At 31.0% G+C, this 22,388-nt stretch overlaps 1 protein-coding gene across 1 annotated transcript; it reads left to right on the plus strand.

Annotated features, from left to right (window-relative positions):
* The first annotated feature begins 421 nt into the window (after window positions 1–421).
* LOC129976610 (chymotrypsin-like elastase family member 2A) lies at window positions 422–22,110 on the plus strand. Its single transcript, XM_056090258.1, has 8 exons — window positions 422–494; window positions 3,276–3,324; window positions 7,967–8,043; window positions 12,007–12,098; window positions 12,333–12,607; window positions 14,617–14,720; window positions 19,618–19,865; window positions 21,952–22,110. Exons 1-7 carry the CDS (start codon window positions 444–446, stop codon window positions 19,828–19,830), a joined length of 861 nt encoding a protein of 286 aa, XP_055946233.1. The 5' UTR covers window positions 422–443; the 3' UTR covers window positions 19,831–19,865; window positions 21,952–22,110.
* Window positions 22,111–22,388: the final 278 nt, after the last annotated feature.

Genomic DNA, 22,388 nt, shown 5'->3' on the forward strand with positions numbered 1-22,388 from the left:
AATACTCAGACATACTCCGAATATTTTTTTGGTTTCCAGAAACTTTGAAATGTGAATATTCATCAAAATGAGGGAATTTGATTATTTTGACGATTATAATACTTTTCCATACTATTTTTTATAATGCACTGTATCCTGAAAAGTTAAAAAAAAAAAACCTCATTACATTAACGTAAATGAGAAGTATATATGTAGCAGATGTTTTTTAAGTAAAAGAAACAACACAGCAATGAACGGTAAAGTATTAAAATGAACTAATTATTTAAAGCTGTGTTGAGGTTTAATTGCCAACTTTGAGCTGAAAAGATCTGAAAAAAGTTATTCGTGTGCCTGTCAATTAGAAAGTGTGGGGAAAGGTTGATAGCAAAATTGATGGCAATAATGTGTATTTATCAGTATATAAAGGGATTCTGAATTTTATTCGTGCTAGTAAACATTTAAGAATGTTTAATAAATCTTACATAGCGTTAATTCTGTATTGCTGTTTGCTAGTTGTAAGTATTAGTTTTGATCGTTTGGTTAAACATTGAAACATTTCTAATAGTAATTCAGTTAGAAATTCAGTGATAGATAATCCATATAAAAATAAGTATTATAATGATTCCTATTAAGCATAATTGATATAAATCATACACATGATTGAAATTAAAGCAATTTTTGATTTGTTTTCCCATTTAAAGAATAAAACTTTTTAAGATTGTTGGATGGAATCAGCTTAAATGGTGCTTTTATTAATTCAGACAATATTCGAAAGTGATATTACTAATTTTATATTATTCAATGATTGATAGCTGGACCATTTTTATATATTTTAAATCATTTTATAATGGAATTAAAAGTATTATATGCATACTACATTTCTTATTTATTATTAAATTACTACGTACCACATTTTAGAAGAAGAAATGATTTTTATTCAACAAGCTTTAATCAAGCAAATAATGTTTTTTGAATAGTTAAATTTGATTGAAGTATTTTGTTCTGATTTTTTTTTCTAGTGCATCTTACACTAATTTATATAGATTTACACATTAGTTTTAAACATATTAAATATCTTAAAATATTAGTTTTATCAATGAAATGCCATTACAATTTTTTAAGAATATTTTTAAAATGTCAAATTATTTATTATGATTGAAAACATAGACTTTTCTTGAATTTATACGATTTTGAGATCTGAAGAGGTCATATTTAACCCTAGAACTTTGACTTAGAACCCATGATTTTTTACATTTTTACAAAAAAAAGCATAGCTATTTTGAAAACTGCATATAATTTAGAAAAATTATTAAAATTTTTTTTATTAGTTTTTTTTGGGGAAATTTTAACAAAATTAAACGATACCGATTGATTAAATTACGAATTAAACAATATTCTAATGTCACAAATCACATTTTAAGAATTCTGCAATAAAAATAAAACTCCCTTTTTACCAATATACTTTTATAATGCAAAAATAATATTTTTTAATGGCAGAATTATTCACATAATAGCCATCTTATTTTTCCAAGTTTCCAGTTTAAATCTTAGTAATGTTTTATGCTTATATTTACAAATGTTTATAAAAAACATTTAAAAGAGGATTTCCACACACTCGTTGTTGCTCGTTGAAACAGTCATGAGAAGTTTATAAATGGAAATAAAAACGTGTAACCAAATGTCTACAAGATGAGTGTACAAGTAGTGTTAAGATCTTTTCGATTCACAAAATGAAATGCACGTATTTTTATCCAAATTAATTCTTAAACATGGAATTCAGATTAAAATAAATTCCTCTATGAAAGATTACTCATGCTTGAAGTTTCTTTCACGTTGTGTTTTACATATGTACATGTATAAAAATTGCACTGAAATTACATTTTGAATTGAAATTTACTATCCTATCCATATAATACTTCGACATTCTAACTCATTGTTTACTGTACATAAGTGATTTTATATTTTTAGCCCAAATGTTGTTACTACACCACGAGTTAACTCGTGACTTAATATTACACTTTCACATCTCGAAAATATACATCAAGACATAAAATAACTTCTGTTTCAAATGTTAGTCAGCAATGTGCGAAGACACCTCAAGAATCTAATTAAAACCTTACACCTGCATCCTACAAAAGTCTTTAGAAATGTAGTTTTATAGTTTCTTGTCATTTTAGCTGAGAACTCTTGAATAAAGAGGGAGAGAGAGCAAAATCTATAGATTTAACATAATTGACAAATCAAAACAACTAGTCCTCCAGGCATAACCACCTGATTCGATTTTTTCGGTTTTTTTGTACATAAGAAAGCATGTGAAACCTATATCATCAAGTATATCACCACCTATGTATATCCTCAAGTATATATCAAGTATCTAAATACATATATCACCACCCCCCTTCTCCCATTTTCGAGAGAAATCGCAGAACTATTACTTCACTGTGCATTGTAAAGGAGGAAAAAAAAAAAAAAAAAAAAAAAAAAAAAAACCACGATAAAATTTTTTGTCCCTTAATGTACCGAATTTACAAATTTATTATTCATTTAACCCTTTCTAGGGCCGTGGGAAGTATGCTTCCCACCAAATTTATCAATCTTTGTATGAAATTATGTAGGTTGGCATAAGTCCTGACAAATTTTTTTAGTAAGTCAGAAACTTAGATAATTCAGTTCTTTATCGCAGACAAAATGATGTGTCGTGATTTGTTACTTAATCATTAATTCACCAAATTAATTAATTAATAAAATTAAATTTATATAATAAGCTAAATGAATCCTTTTTCTTATTCTAATTTCAAGCCTAAAAATATTTTAACATAATATGGCTAGAAAAAAATGGCCCTTTAAAAGGGTTAAAAGCTCATAACCTTTGGTATGTCCTTATTGACCCCCCCCCCTTCAGTATTTTTCACAGATATCATAATATAAAACATTGACATCCGTGGCTTTGAGATATAAAAATGGATTTCTGATGCATATTGCATTACATCGGTTATAGTCTCAATAAAAAGAAATCGAATATGGAGAGAAGAAATCATATTTACATTTTAGATATAAACAAAAATCTTATGAAGCTTTTGCAGAAATCAAACATACTCTCTCCCTAATTCTTTGCATTCTGGAGGGCAAGTTGTTTTGTTTGAGAATTAGGGAAACATCTCTTTCCCTAATTCTTTGACTCGTAGGAAATACCACTAATAATTACTGAAATTCTCTAATTTTCTGATAAAAAGAGTAAAATATTTTACATTATGATTACCTTGCTTCTAATTTTAGTAAAATTTCTATTCATTTAGAAAATTGTAGTAGCAGTATCTCCACCTCAGATTAGGAACCTCCAATGTGGTAAGTGGTTGCTATACTTAATATAAAGATAAAAGTATACTGGTTCTCAAAAAACATCGTTAAATTAAAAAAATATATATTAAAAGAAAGCATACAAATTTATGAAATTTAATTTAATTCAGTTAGATTCATGTTCGTAAAGATGAAATTTTGTAGTTGATTTTTGTTAATTCATGTTCTGATATGCTATATCTATGAAATTGTGTAAGTTTCTGTACTCTCTACGACAATTTTTGTTCTAAACCAATGGCGCCATCTGGTAGACAGTTTGAGAAAAAATTTGCCAAATTTGAATGTGGAAAATAATTTAAATAAGAGAATTTATTATTTAGTACACTCATAAAAAGTATTTTAAAAAGCTGTTTAATTATTAATTTTCTTTATATTCAATGAAGAACATATTTAAAAAATTCTTTTGCAGTGTTTAGAGCATTTCAGAGTGCAAGTCTTTATCCAATGACCAGCTACTGAAGCGGAAGAGAATTTTTTTCATCAAATTCTATAACAAACAGAGAATCGATCCGTCTGTTACAGTGTTATTGTTAGTGACGGTTTCTGAAAGTGATATCAATGATATGTAATCTAAAATCGATCTGTGTATGTTTTACATTTCTATAAACTAAGAAATAACCTGCACTTTCCTCCTCCATCAAACAGCTTTGAAATGACAATAATAATCTCGTGATGCCACTCAGTCTTTATTTCATTAAAAAAATTACGTTATTTTATTTATTCTGCCTATTTCCTTTTATTATTTCTTCTTTATTTCTGCTGCCAAATTCTCTCTTCTGAATTAAATGAAATACAAATATTTTCGTTAAAATGAAACCCAATTTTTTTCTTTGTGTAGCGATAGAAGGTTCTATTTATGTATATGATGTACATCAGCCAGGATTTAAATTGCTAATCATTCTTTTGTCTTAGCACATTCAATAATAAAGAAGGAATAATGACTCGTATCAGAATATTTTTATTTTTCATATTTGAATAATCTTCGAAAATGTTATGTTTGTTAGGGATGAGCCATAGTTGCCTCACTCCACATAACGGTTATTTTATGGACTCATATCTCATATGATGTCCCGTAATGAGGCGCCAAAGCTCCTATTCAAGTCCGCTGTCAAAGTGCTCTGCAGCCAACTTACATAGCAAGACAACTTAATCATTTGTGCCGTCTGTCACTTGACTACAATATTTTTGACGAATCATCAGAAACTCATGCTAATTGATTGTCACTAGGGATGACGAATATTTTACGAGCGGTTATTACGTAACCAATATCATAAAGTCACAAATATCAGTGATTAATATTTTTCAAAGAGGTGTGTGATTCAAATCCTTGATATGATCTTACTGGTGATATTTCGATTACAGGTTTTGGATCACGATAGAAAGTAACAATCGATACGATATCACTGAAATTTACCGAGCTGTGACTTCACTGGAAAGAAACAATCGATACGATCTGTCCTATGGAAGCTCTCGAACGAAACAGAAAAGGAGAAATCTGTGAATGGATTGAAAAGTGAACGGACCGGTTATTGGAATTATCGTATCATTGAATTGCATTTCACTGAAATTTATCGGAGAGGTGACTTCACTGGAAAGTGTGAAGTTGTCGCTCCACTTCATGAGAGTAACCTTGACTTTCCGATATTCGCATTTGATTATGCACTATTCCATACAAATCTTTTTTTATTGCTTACTAGCCGCCTTTGGCGACCAGCCGGTTCGTCAATCTTAATGTTCGTTAAAATTTTAATAATTAAATATTTTATGCAATTCCTACTTTAATAGCTTCTTCATCAAAATATTTTAAAACTTCAAATTTTGATATATAATTCACTCATAATATTATAAACGCCTTCAGTCATAACGTAATATGTATCTCTCTAATTTTCTGTTAGTTCCCGTAGAATTTGTACTATAAATTAAAGTGGAAAGGATTAATCTGCAATTAATATAATAATATTTTTTACTGAAACAAAGTTTTTTGTAATATGATTACTGAAAACAGTCACTGAACGTTTAAACTTTATGGGCACTAAAGAATATCTTTCCTAATTTATGTAATATTTCAAGAATTTGTCAACAAAATATTCTCAGATTCATCAGGAGCAGATCGATTCATTAACAATGTTTAATTTTAAATGTATCAAACACTAAGAAAATAAAACGAATCGTTTAAAATAATCGGTTGAAAAAAGGTTAAAAAAACTACTTAAAAAACGATGTACTTAAAACTATAAGCGTATACAAAAAATATATAAGTAACATAAATACAATTTAATTACAAAAACATGCAACTAACCTAAAAATAATTTAAATCATCCGTTGATAATGGTTGCCATGTCAACAATCAGAACACAATGCGCATGCGTGAATTTTCAACGCCAGTTACGGAACGCAAATGCGTGAGTTTTTCTACGCCAGTTGGGGTAACGCTATGCAGATTAGAAATTTTTAATTTCCTTTATCCTGTTTTATTTTAATTCAAAAGTACTTAAGAATGAATCTGAAAGATCGATTCATTAACAATGTTTAATTTTAAATGCATCAAACATTAAGAAAATAAATAGAATCGTTTCAAATAATCAGCCGAAAAATCTTAAGCCTAGCCTCATGACTGTTGGGAAAAAAAACTGAAGCCGTACTCATTTGGCAGTGGGGAAAATAAAAAGTTTTTTGGCGGGAAAGTTAGTTTTTAATTAATAATTAAAATTCTAATTAAAAATTCAAAAAAAGGGCTATCCTATCTTTTAAGTTACATCAAACTGCACACGGTGTGCAAATTAGATTAAAATCGGTTAAGTAGTTTAGGAGTCCATCGCGGACAAACAACGTGACACGTAATTTATATATATTAAGATGACTTGACGTTGCATATATTCCGTTTACTGCCGGTGCCATCTATTGGTAGAATATAGAACTAAAGTAAACATTTAAAAGAAATAACATATATATTTAATTCAAATTTTTCAGAAAATAGTTTACTCCAATAAAGAAATTAAATAAATAGTTTTGAAAAAAAATCAAATTTAAGAATTAAGCAGAAATAGATAAATGAATTCAGTCACACGTTACTCAAATTAGTAAATTAAGTATTAATTAGAATTATTAAATTTTATATTTAATATTAAGTAATAATTTTTAATTAATAATATGATTGAAATAACAGATATTTGGAACAAATATTTAAAAATAACAATAACTAAATTATTTGTTATCCAAAAAATCGTGGGTTATGCATTTCTAATTGTCACAGCCATATTGTTACAACTTAAGGAACATGCTGAGCATGGAATACGTGGTATTATTTCCTCTTTCTGTAACATAAGAAATAAGGAAGTACTAATGCCTTTTATTCAATCCTGTTTCCTTTATGTAAACCCAAATTAAAAATGTGTGCTCACAGAAAATGGACAGAGAAGATGCCCAATGCTTTATTTAGAGGTGCAGTAAAAAGGATCAGGTTTATGAGTAGTCCCCGATAATGAAATGTGACATCAAATCATATACCGAGTCGTTGAATGAGACATGCGTTGCCAAAGCATAAATTACTGGGACACAGATGATTCAAATTGTTTAGCAGCAATTCTCTGGACACATGAATCATACCTGATTATGAATAGACATCAAAATTGAAAGCAGTTTCAGTTGGAGCAATTGATGCTTTTGTTTGAATCGCTGCACTGGGATTAAGTAAGAGAGACCAAGAGACTGAAAATTATTCTTGTTAATTCCATTATTATTTAATTCTTTAGATTTTATTAATTATTTAATTCTAATTATGTATTAATATGTATTCATTATTTTTTAATTCTTTAAAAATTTATTATTCATATTCTTAAATAATAAGGAAATTTTCAAATACTGCTCAACATACACATTTTTAGAAATTAAATTAACGTGAAATAATGCCTTTATAGATACCGTCTTATTTTGTTTTCTCAAAATTCGAAAAGTTCTACGTATATTCATAAAATAATTTTTTTATTAGGGGTGAAGTCTTACTTCTACATCAAGCGATACTTAGGCGATAAGAAAGTATCTTAAGCCAACAAAACATATATTATACTCTTTTTCCAGTGTGATTTTATGCTGAATAACTCTGTGTTAGGTCAAGTGCTTACACAATTACGTATAAGCAGAGTAAATGGATTTATAACCATCTACTTTGGGAAATATAGATTTGAGTTCAAAGTAACTTTTAAACCCATCCTATTTCTACATACGGGCTTTATTTACTCATTTACAAATAATCTTCTGACAGCTTCCTAATTAACATAAAATATTTTCATTTATACCCTCTGAGTAAAAATTATACCTCTGGGAATAATGTAATAGACTACTGGTAGTAAGTACATGTTCAATCCATTGAGTAATCCTTTGTGAGACGAAATATTACTGGAACCACTAACACGGTATTCTAGAGTAGAATTTCAATGAAAGTAATTTTCAACAATATCACATGCATCTGCATATGGTTTGGTAATTTGCAAATATTCCATGAATTCCTGATTAACAGAAGTATACTTCACTAAATAATGAATTTGAATTTTTGAATAAAAATGTTTCTGTAAGAAAAATATATGTATGGTTGAATGAATAATGATAACTAAAAATGCTGCATTTTACACAGATTGCGGAGTTGCTAATGAAAGGACGTCGAAAATTGTAGGTGGTGCTGTGGTTACTCCATATAAATATCCTTGGATGGTAAGATGTGTAGACAATTACTCATGAAAAGTATGTTGTATAAAATATATGATAAATATGTTCAAACCTAATTTTTATCAAAAAAAAAAAAAAAAATGAGGAAGCACAAATCTTTTTGTTCCCCCTTCACTTAGATAATATAGCATATTCTTTCCGCTCCTACTTATAAAAATACAGGGTGTCCCAAAAAAATGTATACACATTTTAGCAGCTGATAACTAAGTTATTTCTTCTTTCTTTACAAACTGAACCCATTGAACCGAGTGATGGCAGACAGACTTGAATTTGAAGAAAGGAAATTTATTCTAAAAGGCTACTGGAAGTATGAAAATGCAGTAGAAGTGCAAAGACAATTTAAGAGGGAGTTTAACAAAGAACCACCTACACGAGTTACCATCACTTGAATTAGAGATAAGTTTGAAGCTGATGGAACTGTTCAGGACGTCCATAAACCTGCAACAGTTGTTCAATTGAGGGCAACCATTGAACATGAATGTACGAATATCCCAAGGGAATTGTTCCATCATGTGTGCTATTCCATCGCTTCGCGTTGTCAGCAGTGTCTGGAGCAGAACGGACATCAGTTTGAGAACAAGACAATAGAATGATATTTGTAGAATCTTTTACATGTTGAAAATTATTCGAATTATAATAAACCCCAAATTTACAATTATTTAAAGTGTGTATACATTTTTTTGGGACACCCTGTATATATCCACTCAAACATATCCTGAAAAATATGGGGCAAAAGTTCGAAGTCAGCAAATAAGTGTGTTTTTCTCTTGCGCGGATTAGTATATGCCGACTTAATTTGCGCTTCATTGTACCAGTATATAAAAGAGTCCAGCGCCATCTATAATGCTGAGTGGAGTTAATAAAATATCCACCCTCTTGGTTTGCATTATCATCAAATGTGAAATTCAAACTTCCGCTTTGGTTCCTTGCAACAGAGAGAGGGATTTTTTTAAATGTTTAAACATACTGATTTTTCGGTGTATGGAAAAAGCTTACGATAGATATAAATTAGTTATAGAATCATTTGTTTAACATTTTATTTGCATTTTTAATGTTAAAGTGTAATAAATGTTAGTGAAATTGAAGTTTCAGTTTTATTATAGTTAGAGTGTATATATATCTAATATATAAAAATCTCGTGTCACGGTGTTTGTGTTCGTACTCCTCCGAAATGGCTCGACCGATTTTTATGAAATTTTTTATGTGTATTTGGTAAGTATGAGAATAGGTCGTAAAGTATATTTCATAACGCTAGGTAATTAGGGTATGCGATTATTGTTATTTAATGTCACCGGCCCATTGTCATTCCAAGATATACGCAAAGTGAATGGAAAACAGTATCCAACATATAAAGATACATGCCTTGCACTCGGCTTGCTCGAAGACGACAATCACTGGGACGATATGCTTTCTGAAGCAGCAATGGGCTGTACAGCAACACAAATTCGTTTACTATTCGCTATAGTGTTGTCTACATGTTTGCCGGGACGAGCAGACACGTTGGGTGATAAGCACAAAGATTCAATGACTGAACGATATATTGCAACAAATTCATACACGGTGCAACGATCTAACGATTATCGAGGATCATTGCGTTGTCATTGCCAATATACCACTCGGTTATTTCGGCATGAGTGCGCCAAGTCGAAGTGCATCTAGGGATGACGAATATTTTACGAGCGGTTATTATGTAACCAATATCATAAAGTCACAAATACGAGTGATCAATACTTTTCAAAGAGGGGTGTGATTCAAATCCTTGATATGATCTTACTGGTGATATTTCGATTACAGGTTTTGGATCACGATAGAAAGTAACAATCGATACGATACCACAGAAATTTACCGGAGCGAGGATTTCACTGTAAAGTAACAATCGATACGATCTGTCCAATAGAAGCTCTCGAACAAAACAGAAAAGGAGAAATCTGCGAATGGATTGAAAAGTGAACGGACCGGTTATTGGAATTATCGTATCATTGAATTGCATTTCACTGAAATTTATCGAAGCGGTGACTTCATTGGAAAGTGTGAAATCGCCTCTCCACTTCATGAGAGTGACCTTGATTTTCCGATATTCGCATTTGATGATGCACTATTCCATACAAATCCTTTTTAATAGCTTGTGAATAACTTTGTAGATATTCCGTTTACTGCTGGCGCCATCTATTGGTAGAATATACACCTAAAATAAACAATTTTAAGAAATGTCATATATTTAAATCAAATTTTTCAGAAAGTGGTTTACTCCAATAAAGAAATTAAATAAATAGTTTTGAAAAAAGAATTAAGAAGTAAGCTGAAATAGATAAATGAATTTCAATCACACGTTACTTAAATTACTAAATTAAGTATTAATTACAATTAATAAATTTTATATTTAATATTAAGTAATAATTTTTAATTATTAACATGATTGAAATAACAGATATTTTGAACAAATATTTAAAAATAACAATAGCAAAATTATTTGTTATTCAAAAAATCTTGGATTATGCATGTATAAGTGCATCTGATTTAATGGACACCGAAATGAATCGTGAACTGCAGTACGATACTGCAGAAATGGCAGCGACTGTTACTACTTTCAGGTGATTTCAGACAAACACTTCCCGTCATTCCACGTTCAACGTACGCTGATGAGATCAACGTTTCCTTGAAATCATGGCACTGTGGCTTAATGTTGAAAAAGTCCAGCTAAAAATAAACATGCGAGTTCAAATGCTACATGATCCCTCTGATAACACATTCTCGGACTACTTGTTGGATATCGGCGATGTAAAAGTTGCTGTCTATGAAAATACTGGATGTATTAAAGTGCCCGCTCATTTCTACACTATTGTTGATTCACAAAATGCTCTCATTGACCGTATATTTCCCGATTTACGCACACAACACATAAATCATGCGTGGCTGGCAGAAAGAACCATTTGGCAGCAAAAAATGTGGAAGTCGACGATTTAAACTTCAAGATAACGCAGTCGTTGCCAGGCGACTTGGTATCATACAAATCTATCGACACAGTTTGCGATGCTGTAAGTTGTCAAAAGAGTTTTTGAACTCACTGGATTTGCCAGGCATGTCACCACACCTTGTACGACTGAAAGTTGGATCTCCAGTTATTTTACTTCGGAATTTGAACCTACCACGGCTGTGCAATGGCATGCGATTGGTCATTAAAAAATTGATGAAAAACGTTATCGAAGCCACCATTTTGAATGGCAAATTCTGAGCCGAAAATGTTTTGCTGCGACGAATTCCAATGTTTCTCACAGACGTGCCAATTGAATTCAAACGCGTTCAATTTTCTATTAGATTGGCATTCGCAATGACAATCAATAAGTCGCAAGGCCAAACGATGTCTGTTTGCGGCTTCGATTTGGGCACGCCATGTTTTTTACACTGACATTTACACGTGGCATGTTTTTTGCGTCGGCAGATCATCGAGCTTATTTGTGTTGGCAAAAGACGGACTGACAAAAAATATCGTACACTCAATTGCTCTTCGAAATGAATATTGATTTTCTTTATTTCATTTTTATACTTTAGGATAAAAAAATATATTACTTTTTTTCACCTTACGTTTAACCTTTAAGAGATCAAACAATGTTCGTTACGTTAAGGAAATGCATTGTATTGAGAAATGAATGTTTTTTTTTTTTTTTATTGGCGATCATCGTCTCCAGCGCTCCATTCCTCTTTCTGTCATAGATCCCATCCCCACACTCTTAGAATACATTAGTTATTTTTTAATTGACAACCAAAATATTCACTAGAAATAATTTATATGACAAAACAACGTTTGCCGGGTCAGCTAGTATATATATATATATATTAATGCTGTTTAAAATAGCAAGATTTTTAATTAAAAAATAAAAATAGAGTATTTTATAAAAAACTTTTTGTATTTTCATTTCTAAAGGCCTAACTACACTTATTTTCAACTAGGTTACAGTACAGGCAGATTCGGCTAATGGGTTGTCAGTTTGCGGAGGGGCTTTAATTACTCGTCAGTACGTCTTGACTGCAGCCCATTGTCTGTAAGTAATGCTCATTTCGTTAATTTTACCAGCAATAGATTAAGTTTGTGACATTCCACTAACTTTCTGATTCTACTAGATTTCTAAATGAAATAATTTTGAACTATCGATTCATATTAATCTTTGCAACTGCTGTTATGCTTTAATTTCTAAGAAAAATAGTTTTTCTTAATCAGATATGGTAATTGATAATTAATTGGACAGGAATATAATCATTTGATCATTCTTTTAAAGGGAAGATCATTGGAGCGTATCCGTCGGAATAGCTGTTCATGATTTGGCCAGGCCAGGTCAGATGATACCAGCCTCAGAAAAGATAATTCATCCAAACTATATTGGAGAACCGTTTTACGACGTTGGTTTAATCAAACTTTCGGAAGCAGTTACACTATCGGAAGAAGTTGGAACCCTTTGCTTGCCTCACAATGTGAAATATGAACAACCTGGCAGGCATGCCTTTGCTGCGGGGTGGGGAAGAATAAGGCCTCCAACCTCACCCAAAGGTAAAGGTGAGTATTAGACAAACGAATATGGAGCAATTTGTTACAGTGCTTATAATGCATGAATTTTATTTAAACTTTTATAGCTTTTGTATAATTCTTGATAGCTGAGCATTCGCGTTAAAAGCAGAAAATTTTTAGAGGATTCTTTGAATATAAAGGAATGAGAATAAAGTATTATCTATGTATTTAAATTATAATATCTTTTAAGAAGTGCCCGCAAATTTTCGGATTTACATATATTTTCTAATTAATCGAGAAATTTGGACTTAACTATATTTGAACTTCGGCCAGACAAAAATTATACTTGAATTCAAGATTAAAATTGAAGATTCGAACACCTGGGCATTGGAGAGGATCAAACAATAATTAATGAAAAAAAAAAGATTTGGTTTGCATTTGAGAGGATCAACCAATAATTAATGAAAAAAAAAAGATTTGGTTTAGTCCCGTTTTTTCAGAAAGCCAATGGTGACTTGCAGGTTCCTTCAATGAGTTTGTTTGCAGTGCACAAAACTTCTATGCAGTGAATTTCGGCATTTGAATTGGGAAGCTGTCTGTGCAGATTTATCAAATTACATAATAAATCTAATGATTGCGAAACTACTAATGAATCCCTTAATAAAATTGTTTGTGTTTTTATGATGCCAGTTCACTGCTGTTTATGTTACGTGCTTATTTATGAGTATGAAAGAGTTATTTAGCATATTTATTTATATTATTTTATGGAATTCTTTGTAACTATTTGAAATTCAAATTTGCAGAATATTAATTTCTGGGAGAACACGGTTTTTTTAGACTTTTAAGAAGTGGCTAAAATTTAGCTCACAGCGATACCGATATTCTTCTGAATCTTCCAGGTTTTCAACTGTAATTTTTATTAAAACTGTCCTAAATGATGAAAGGAAAAATTATTTAATATTTACTTGAATATTTATAAAATTTAATTTAAACTCATTTCAATCATATATTCTGTAAGATTGCAATACATTCAGTTTGTATATTTTCTTGAAAATTGCATTTTAAAGCAGAATAACTTCCGAAAAAGTTGGAATAAAAAACATACCTTATGTCTTTCCAAATAAACGTGCCTTTTTTTGCGAAAATACACATAAGAATTGCACATAATAAAAAAAATGTTGTAAACAAATTTTCTGAGAAATAATGGTGGGGGGGGGGTCATTTTAATCTTCAGCGGTTCCTGGATTATATGCCTTTAAACTTCCGACCAACAATCCCCTCCTTGACGAAGTTGAAAGATGTGATACAAATGCTAAAACTATGTATCAAGTTTTATTCATATAAGTTTTTATGTTTTGTATTTATACTTCTCATTTACTCTTTTCATCTTCTCTGTGTGAAAATCTATCAAAATGTAACAGAAATCTACATATATGTTGTAAAGTCTACATACAAAATTTCTAGTTCTTGTCACTTTTGAATTATCTTGTTCACAGACAGACGGGCAGATATAGTTTCTCGAGCTCAAGTAAGTAGGTAACATAAAAATCATTAAAATATCATTTTTTCTTGACTATTATTACATATTTTTTAGTATATTTCGTATTCGAAAATGTGAAAAGTGTGATTATTCCAAGTAAGAGCAGAAAATACCTGTAAGTTTGTAAATTCGTTTGCACTGTGCTGGCTTAGACCGAGCTCAGGAGCCACAAAAATAAACTCGTCCATTTGTGCCTTTCAACACAGTAAAAGGTTGCAGAGTTTTTTTTTTTTTTTTTTTTTTTTTTTTATAACATTAATTTTTATCACTGCTAATTGATATTTTTTCCCAGTTAGTTAACAAAACGGCAATATTAGCATATTCTCACCCATTTTCCTCAATTTCAACTGTGAGATAAATATTGCTTCTGAGTGTCATAGAAATTGAAATATTCAAAAACTGGATACAGAATAATTCAGATATTTTCTATATTATAAATCTGAAAATGAATTTGATTAGTATAATATTTATAATAATAATTTACATTTGATTTTACAACTAAAATTTTATTTATTAGATGGTCCAGTGAGACGGTTTTTAAAGGAAATCGATCTGAAAATATTACAAGCTGATGAATGGTTAATCTCAGCCGAAGGAATAACTGGCAGTGGTGTTTGCAATGTAAGTAATTCATTATTTACTCTCTATCTTGATCAATTATTACCAATTCGTACAACATTCACAATTTGATATCTTGTTTAAGATACAGAAAATGCAGCGATATATTACCCATTTCTAATTTTAATAATTTTTCAGATCATAATTAAAATTTCTCTTACAGACGGTACAGATGAGATCGAAGAATAATTTTTATCTTCATCTGCTATTTGGTACAGAGATTATACCAAAAGAAAGATTACCATTAGGATTTCATTATCCAGCAAAGTTATCTTTCTGCTTTCTAATCTCCTCGCAGATAGTTTTATTTTCATATTCTATTGCATTACTCTTTATATTGTAGGTGGAATTAGTATAAATGTTTGAAAAACAAGATTATAAGAAAGAAAGACAAGACTTTCATGGGTCAGACGGAAGGAATAACAAGTCTTACATTGCAATAATGCATTAAGAGGAAAAGTTCTTCCAATTTTTTTTTGGTTATAATTCACATTTTAAAAGGATGTTTCGAATTCCATCTGTCCTCGAGATAATTCATAATGGTAAAAATCATTCAGCTTTTGTTCCTTAAATAATCCATTGATCATGAAATTTCAAATTTGTTCCAAAATATTATCTTCGTTAATTTCTGAATTAGCCGACGTAAGAAAAACTTGAAAAGAGGCAAGAACAATTTCGTATTTAACATTAGCAGCCATCTCCCTCTCTCTCTGTATATATATATATATATATATATATATATATATATATATATATATATATATATATATATATAATTACTAAAAATTATCATGATATATATCTTGTTGTTGTTTCTTATAGGACTTGTCATAGACAAGCCCTATAAAACAAGACCGCTCAGCGATTTTAAGCCGAGAGAGCATCTCTTGCTTCAGTAGCGCCATTTACGGTCAAGAGCTACTCTTGCGTCACAATCTTTTTTACGAGGCGGAATTCATTCATAAATCGCAATTTAGATAGCGATCACCTGTGATCCAGTACCCCCAGTGGTATTGTCTCAACATCGGGGACTTTGCGGCCACGACAGAATTTATACGTGCACCAGCCACCACATACATTGGTGTCTTCGGCCGGCGAAATTCGAACTCCCAACCCAAGGGATGCGAATCCAACGCCCTACTTACCAGGCTATCCTGGCGCTGATATATATCTTTAAAGGAGAGAGCTAAAGATACAGCACGTGTAAATAAACTTTTCAAATAAAATGAACAATATATTCTAAATGTGAAAAGAAAACAATACCAATCATACACTTACACAAAATTTATGTAATCATTGTAGTAAATACTTATTATAAATGAATGTCCCAACTTTGTGAGACTATCTGAAGAAAACAGAGAATAACTTTGTTATTCATCGGGAATTACAAATAACGGTTGGAAATTTAAATCCAATACAGTTATAAGTGTTCGTTATAAGCACCTCTAAAACTATGTATATTATCAAGATGATACCATAATTCATCCCATACTCTTTCAGCATATCTGATGCGATGCGTCGATATACTTACTTGCCTTAAGTTTATCAGTGTAAGTTCGTAGCGAAAAAACAAACATCAGTTGCTTGAAGTAGCAGCAGAAAACAAATCAAATGTCGGCATACACGCATATTTGCAACCTTTCTAGGGATGACGAATATTTTACGAGCGGTTATTATGTAACCAATATCATAAAGTCACAAATACCAGTGATCAATACTTTTCAAAGAGGGGTGTGATTCAAATCCTTGATACGATTGTGGTGATGTTCATGTAGAGTGTTGTATAAAGCATTTTATCGCTATTAGGAAATTAACTCTTTATTTCACTAACAACCATCGGCACATCACTGCTTAGCGCACGTATACATAGAACGGGGATTTTCCCGGACGAAGTATTAACATAGATTGTATTAGGGAAAGTTGATAGGTAGCGCTTTAGAATGACATGAATGAAAGGTGGCGCTACGATCACTACACGATCTTACTGGTGATATTTCGATTGCATGTTTTGGATCACGATTGAAAGTAACAATCGATATGGTATCACTGAAATTAACCGGAGCGGTCACTTCACCCGAAAGTAACAATCGATACAATCTGTCCAATGGAAGTTCTCGAACAAAACAGAAATAGAGAAATCTGTGAATGGATTGAAAAGTGAACGGACCGGTTATTGGAATTATCGTATCACTGAATTGCATATCACTGAAATTTATCGGAGCGTGATTTCACTGGAAAGTGTGAAGTCGCCGCTACACTTCATGAGAGTAACCTTGACTTTCTGACATTTGCGTTTGATGATGTACTATTCCATACAAATCCTTTTTAATTGTTTGTGACTTGACTTTGCATGTATTCCGTTTACTGCTGGCGCCATGTATTGGTAGAATATAGAACTAAAGTAAACAATTTAAAGAAATGACATATATTTAATTCAAATTTTTCAGAAAATGGTTTATTCCAATAAAGAAATTAAATAAATAGTTTTGAAAAAAATCAAATTGTAAATCAAGTAAGCTGAAATAGATAAATTAATTCGATCACGTTACTTAAATTCGTAAATTAAGTATTAATTACAATTAATAAATTTTATATTTAATATTAAGTAATCATTTTTAATTATTAATATGAGTGAAATAACAGATATTTGGAACAAATATTTAAAAATAACAATAGCTAAATTATTTGTTCTTCAAAAAATCGTGGATTATGCATCTCTAATCCTTTCAAAGATACCCACCAGGCAGGAAGGAAAATTGTGGAATAAGTTGTGGCACCGCTTCGATATCTTTCGTATTTCTGGACAAGCTCACATTAAACATTTATAACTGTATTGAATTTAAACATTCGACCGTTGTTAATGATTCTCGATGAGCAACAAGGCTGCATTCTGTTTTGTTTTCTATTACAGAATCAGAAAAGTTGGGATATTCATTTATAATCATCCTGTACGATCTTATAAAAGGAAACGACAGAAAATATTATGTTCATTTCTCGGACTAATTTCTTGGATTCTCAGTCCGCCGCAAGAATTTATCTATGTTTGTTGACCTCCATCGAAGATGTTTCGAATGCATAACCAATTATTCGGTCCTTCACCAGTCTTCTTGGTACGAGTTGACATTCATTGGAGAATTTGAAATTCTCAAAATTAGGATTTCCAGGCTATCATATAGAGTTTTTAAGTGGCAAAAGTAATGTTTTATAGTATATTGGTTGCATTGTGTTTCTATTTTTTTTAAAGTTTTTTTCAGATAACAATTTGAAATTTTCAGTGAATATATTTCCTAATAAAAAGTAAATATTCCTAGTCGCCAATTGCTGTAATAAATTGCTAATTGTCGTAATAAGTCGCTAATTGTTGCAATAAGTAATAAATAAAATCTTGGAGAATTTTTAAATCCATGTCATAGTATGTTATTATAAAGATTAATTCTAACTTATCTATCATAAATTTAGAAGTAAGTAAAAAGGATAAAAATCCGATTTTACTGTGAAAAATAGATATGATAATTGAGTTTGTTTTGTGATAAAGTGTATCTCAGATGTATCTCGCCATTCCATTTGCAGATTTCGAGCACAATGCATCCATTGACGTGTACGGAATTTCCTGGCATGAATTTTAGGGTACATGAAAGAAACGAATCAGCCTCTGTATAAGGTATATTAAGAACAAACGATATCCGTATTGGTTTCTTCAATTGCCATCTTCGAAATGGCTGTATTCAGAGAAGAGGAACGCCCATTATCTGGAAGTATCCCATTGATGATGATGTCGTGTCCGCGTTACCACGGAAAGGGGGGTGCAGTAGCTTCTGAGGGTAAAGACCCCTGAGCACCCGTTGGCAGAAGTCTGACTTCTAGCTCATATGAAGATAAAACTTACACATTCGCTTGCACAACCCCTTTTTACATGGGGGGGGGGCACATTCACACACCTCGCAAACAAAACACAGATGAAGAACCACCAAGCCCGAACCGGGATTCGAACCCGGGACGTCCAAATCACGAGAAAGATGCTCTACCCCTGTGCAAGGACGCCGGCAATCCCATTGAATCCATTGAATATTTAGAAACTAGATCATCAATATCTTTAATCGTATAGGGGAAACTGCCATTTTGCCTTTGCTTCTGAGATAAACTGAATAACGAATAGATATCAAATTCTGTAGTTGTTCAAATTTATCTAATTACAAGCAACAAATACATCGGATATTTCTACATAGGTACAATCAGTCATCAGTAATTTGCAAGAGAGCACTGTTATTGTATCCAACAAGAAGGCAAGAAACTACAACCATATCAGGAGGCTTCTGACACTTACTTCGTGGTTCTTCGCGGGATTCATCAATTCCTGTAACCACAAAAGATCAACTATGCCTGATCGTCTGGGGCGTCTAAATGACTGAGTCGTCAAGAAAATCAAAATGAGTATTGTGCTGCTTACATAATATGTCTCATTACGATGCGGGGCAGAAGTACAAGCCATCACTAGTAATGGTAACTGGTAATTCTTGTACCCTCTAGAGAAGTTAAAACCTCATTCCAGGATCTTCTCCTTTTTACGCTGGGCGTTTCCTCCAATATGATTAATCAGTTCCTATTATGGAAGAGTGTATAAAACGTCTAAGATATTTCGGAAGTGCACTGAAATATGTGACTCGGATGCAAATCGCATATTATTCTTTGCTTTCTCAATATCAAATAATTATAATAAAAGTTGAATCATTATTTAAGTTTGATTTTTTCTTGTGATTCATGTTTTCTATATTAGACAATACCTTTAAATCCCACTTTCCGATAACACACAGGCCAAATAATTACCTCTTTATTGTGATCTTATTTATCTGGTTATAAATCTTTTAGATATTTTTAAATCACATTGTGTTGAATTTTCCAGGGTGATTCTGGTTCCCCCTTATTTACAAGATATGAAGATGGAAGGTTCCACGTGATTGGAGTGACCTCAATAGGATTAAAATATTGCTCGGGACCCTCCTTTTATCCTAGAATATCTGCTCTTAATCAGTGGATTATGAGTAATATCATGGATTCAGCACCATGTGAAACGGCTAGTCACCAAAAAGCACTAAATGAAACCAACTACTTGTGAAACTTCATCAAAACCCTTTTACTATACTTACGAGAGTAAGTAATTATTTTTAATTAAATGCTTAAGGTTTCGCATGTTCTGTATTTGTGAAGCCCGAATTTTATAATCATTATATATTAATAATTTTAGAGTTTTTAATATTCAAATAAAATACTAATTTAGCTACAAATCAATTTCGTAGGGGTGGCGACATTAAAAAATTAATTTGAAAAATATTTATTTCTTGATTCCATACTATTTAGAACATGAATGTGGGTACACATTTTAAATATCGGGTCATTTAACAAAATTAATTGGTTCATAGATAGAATATTATTGATAAGAGGAATTGTTAAATTATAGGATTGGCATCAGGAGTTACACTAAATTTAAGAATATTACGGTGTCTTTCTGAAATAGTGCTAATAAGATTCTGTAAATCCTAAGTGAAACACATAATTGACAATTCGAGCGTCTCTCTAAAGTCGCCCATTCTTTTTTCTTCGCTAGCGTGAAATGTTAAAGGACGCTGCTTTTATTAAGAGTAGGTGTTGATCTGAGGTCAAAATGGGTTATGAAAAATATATATTGAAAATTAAAAACCATCTTTAATAGTTCCCCCAAAATGTTTCTTGCATATTCTCGAATAATCTCTCTCTCTCTCTCTCCTTTCTTCTCGAAGAAAATTGTAATACTGTGAATTTTGATAAGATCGTGAATATGGGGAGAACGCAGATTTTTATTTTTAGAGTCTCGTACATGAAAAGTATGTGTTTAATAATTTAGTAAGAAAACCGAATATTCATTTTGAACACCATTTTTTTAGTCGATTGAAACCAAAATTTGACACAAACTATAATTTTTGTAATAAGTTAACAAACCAAATTTTATTATCAATGTTTTCTCGTTTTGAGTTTTCTTGCTTATATACATGCGAAATTATAAACTGAGAGACAGTCAACCCTTCGTCAGATTGGGCTCAAAATGCGATTAAAATCTGCGTTTTAAATAGTATGTACCAAATTTTATTTACCTAGTTTAGGAGCTTTTTTTTATATGAATAGGAATATAAACGTTGGGATCATAACGGTACAGACCGACAGATGGACAATCTTTGAACTACTTTGATTGTCAAAGTAATACCGATCTTTATTTTAGATGGAAAAATTGTGTACACATTTTTATCGACCCAGTTCTGTACGTTTCGTAATTATCGTGGCCACGAGTAAGACAAACAGATTTCCACTGAATAGATCAATACAAAATGTAATAGATTTTTATAAATTTTAGTAGAAGTCCATATGCCAAATTTTATCCATCGATTTCAAAGCATTTGAATTATTCTGTTGAATTATTCAGATTCCAAAAATATGTTTTTAAGATTCAGGAAAATTTGGAACGAGGAGATGCGTCAAAATCTCTCTTTCAAGTTTTTCCGACATATGCGATATTTATTTTTGTATATTTCTTATAAAAAAAGTAACTAGAAAAAAATTAAAAACTTTTTTACTATCAATACGATTATAATCATATTTATAATTTTTCTTGCCAATTGTTAATTGCTTTATGCCAATGTTTATGTTTTTAGTTTGTCACTTTTTTTAATCACCTCGTTTTAATATTCACGGATAAACATACGGACAAATAATTTGATCATCATTAAGATATTGAGAATAATTATAAAAACGGTACAAAAAATATTTTTTCTTTCACTTTCAATCGTTATCAGTGGCTTAGAGTCCAAGGCACAATCTTATCCTATTTTTTCAAAATATTTGCTTTAAAAGTGCCCTAAATGCCCAAACGCAATGTCTCCATCATGCCCAATAAGAACAGGCACCGGGAACTTCTCTACTTCTTTCCAAACTTTCCTCCCCAGTCATTACGCTGCTGGCGACGGTGGATTCTGAAACACACAGATAATTAAATGGTTTCTCAAATGGTAATTAAATGGTTTCAAAAATGGTTTCTCAGGAGAATTAAAGCTAGAGACGGTATCCAAAATGCACCAATTGAGGCCAAAAATGCGTGGTGCTCCTTTAACGAAAAAGTACATTAATTTGCTATTGCAAAGAGACATATTCTTAAGGATGATAAATAGCAGTAATTTTAGTTTGCAATATTTCCTTTTTTCTCTTATAGATTATTCTAAATGGAAGCCGATTTGATGAATATATACGAGATGAGGATAATGTTCTGAAAGTTAATCTGGAGGTTTCTGCAAAATTCATATGAAATAATTTATGTAAAATGTATGTAAATTTATGTGAGTAAAATGTTTCAAATAATTACTATTGTAAAAAAAACCTTGTTACATGTGAAATTTGAATATTTGAATAAAAAAGAATGCAAAATTTAGAATTTGTTTATTTTTACAATTCATAACTACTGTTAAAACTTCACAAGCTCAAAAAATAATACAAATCTATTAAATTTGCTAATAAATACGATTATGTTATTCATTTCTGTAAGATAATCGTATTAAATGAATTATTTGATTTATCTTATTTTCAAAGAATTATAAAAAAGATGAATTAAATAATGAAATTAAAATAAAATTTTCTAATGAATATATGAAA

The sequence above is a fragment of the Argiope bruennichi genome, chromosome 7 (genome assembly GCF_947563725.1).
Source record: "Argiope bruennichi chromosome 7, qqArgBrue1.1, whole genome shotgun sequence".
Taxonomy (NCBI): domain Eukaryota; kingdom Metazoa; phylum Arthropoda; class Arachnida; order Araneae; family Araneidae; genus Argiope; species Argiope bruennichi.

What these genes read in the sequence shown, in the direction of transcription:
- LOC129976610 (XM_056090258.1), top strand. Translation starts at nt 444, where the DNA reads ATGTTTAATAAATCTTACATAGCGTTAATTCTGTATTGCTGTTTGCTA. An exon ending in GATTAGGAACCTCCAATGTG is followed by an intron (nt 3,325 to 7,966) that starts GTAAGTGGTTGC and finishes CATTTTACACAG; the next exon opens with ATTGCGGAGTTGCTAATGAA. An exon ending in CATATAAATATCCTTGGATG is followed by an intron (nt 8,044 to 12,006) that starts GTAAGATGTGTA and finishes ATTTTCAACTAG; the next exon opens with GTTACAGTACAGGCAGATTC.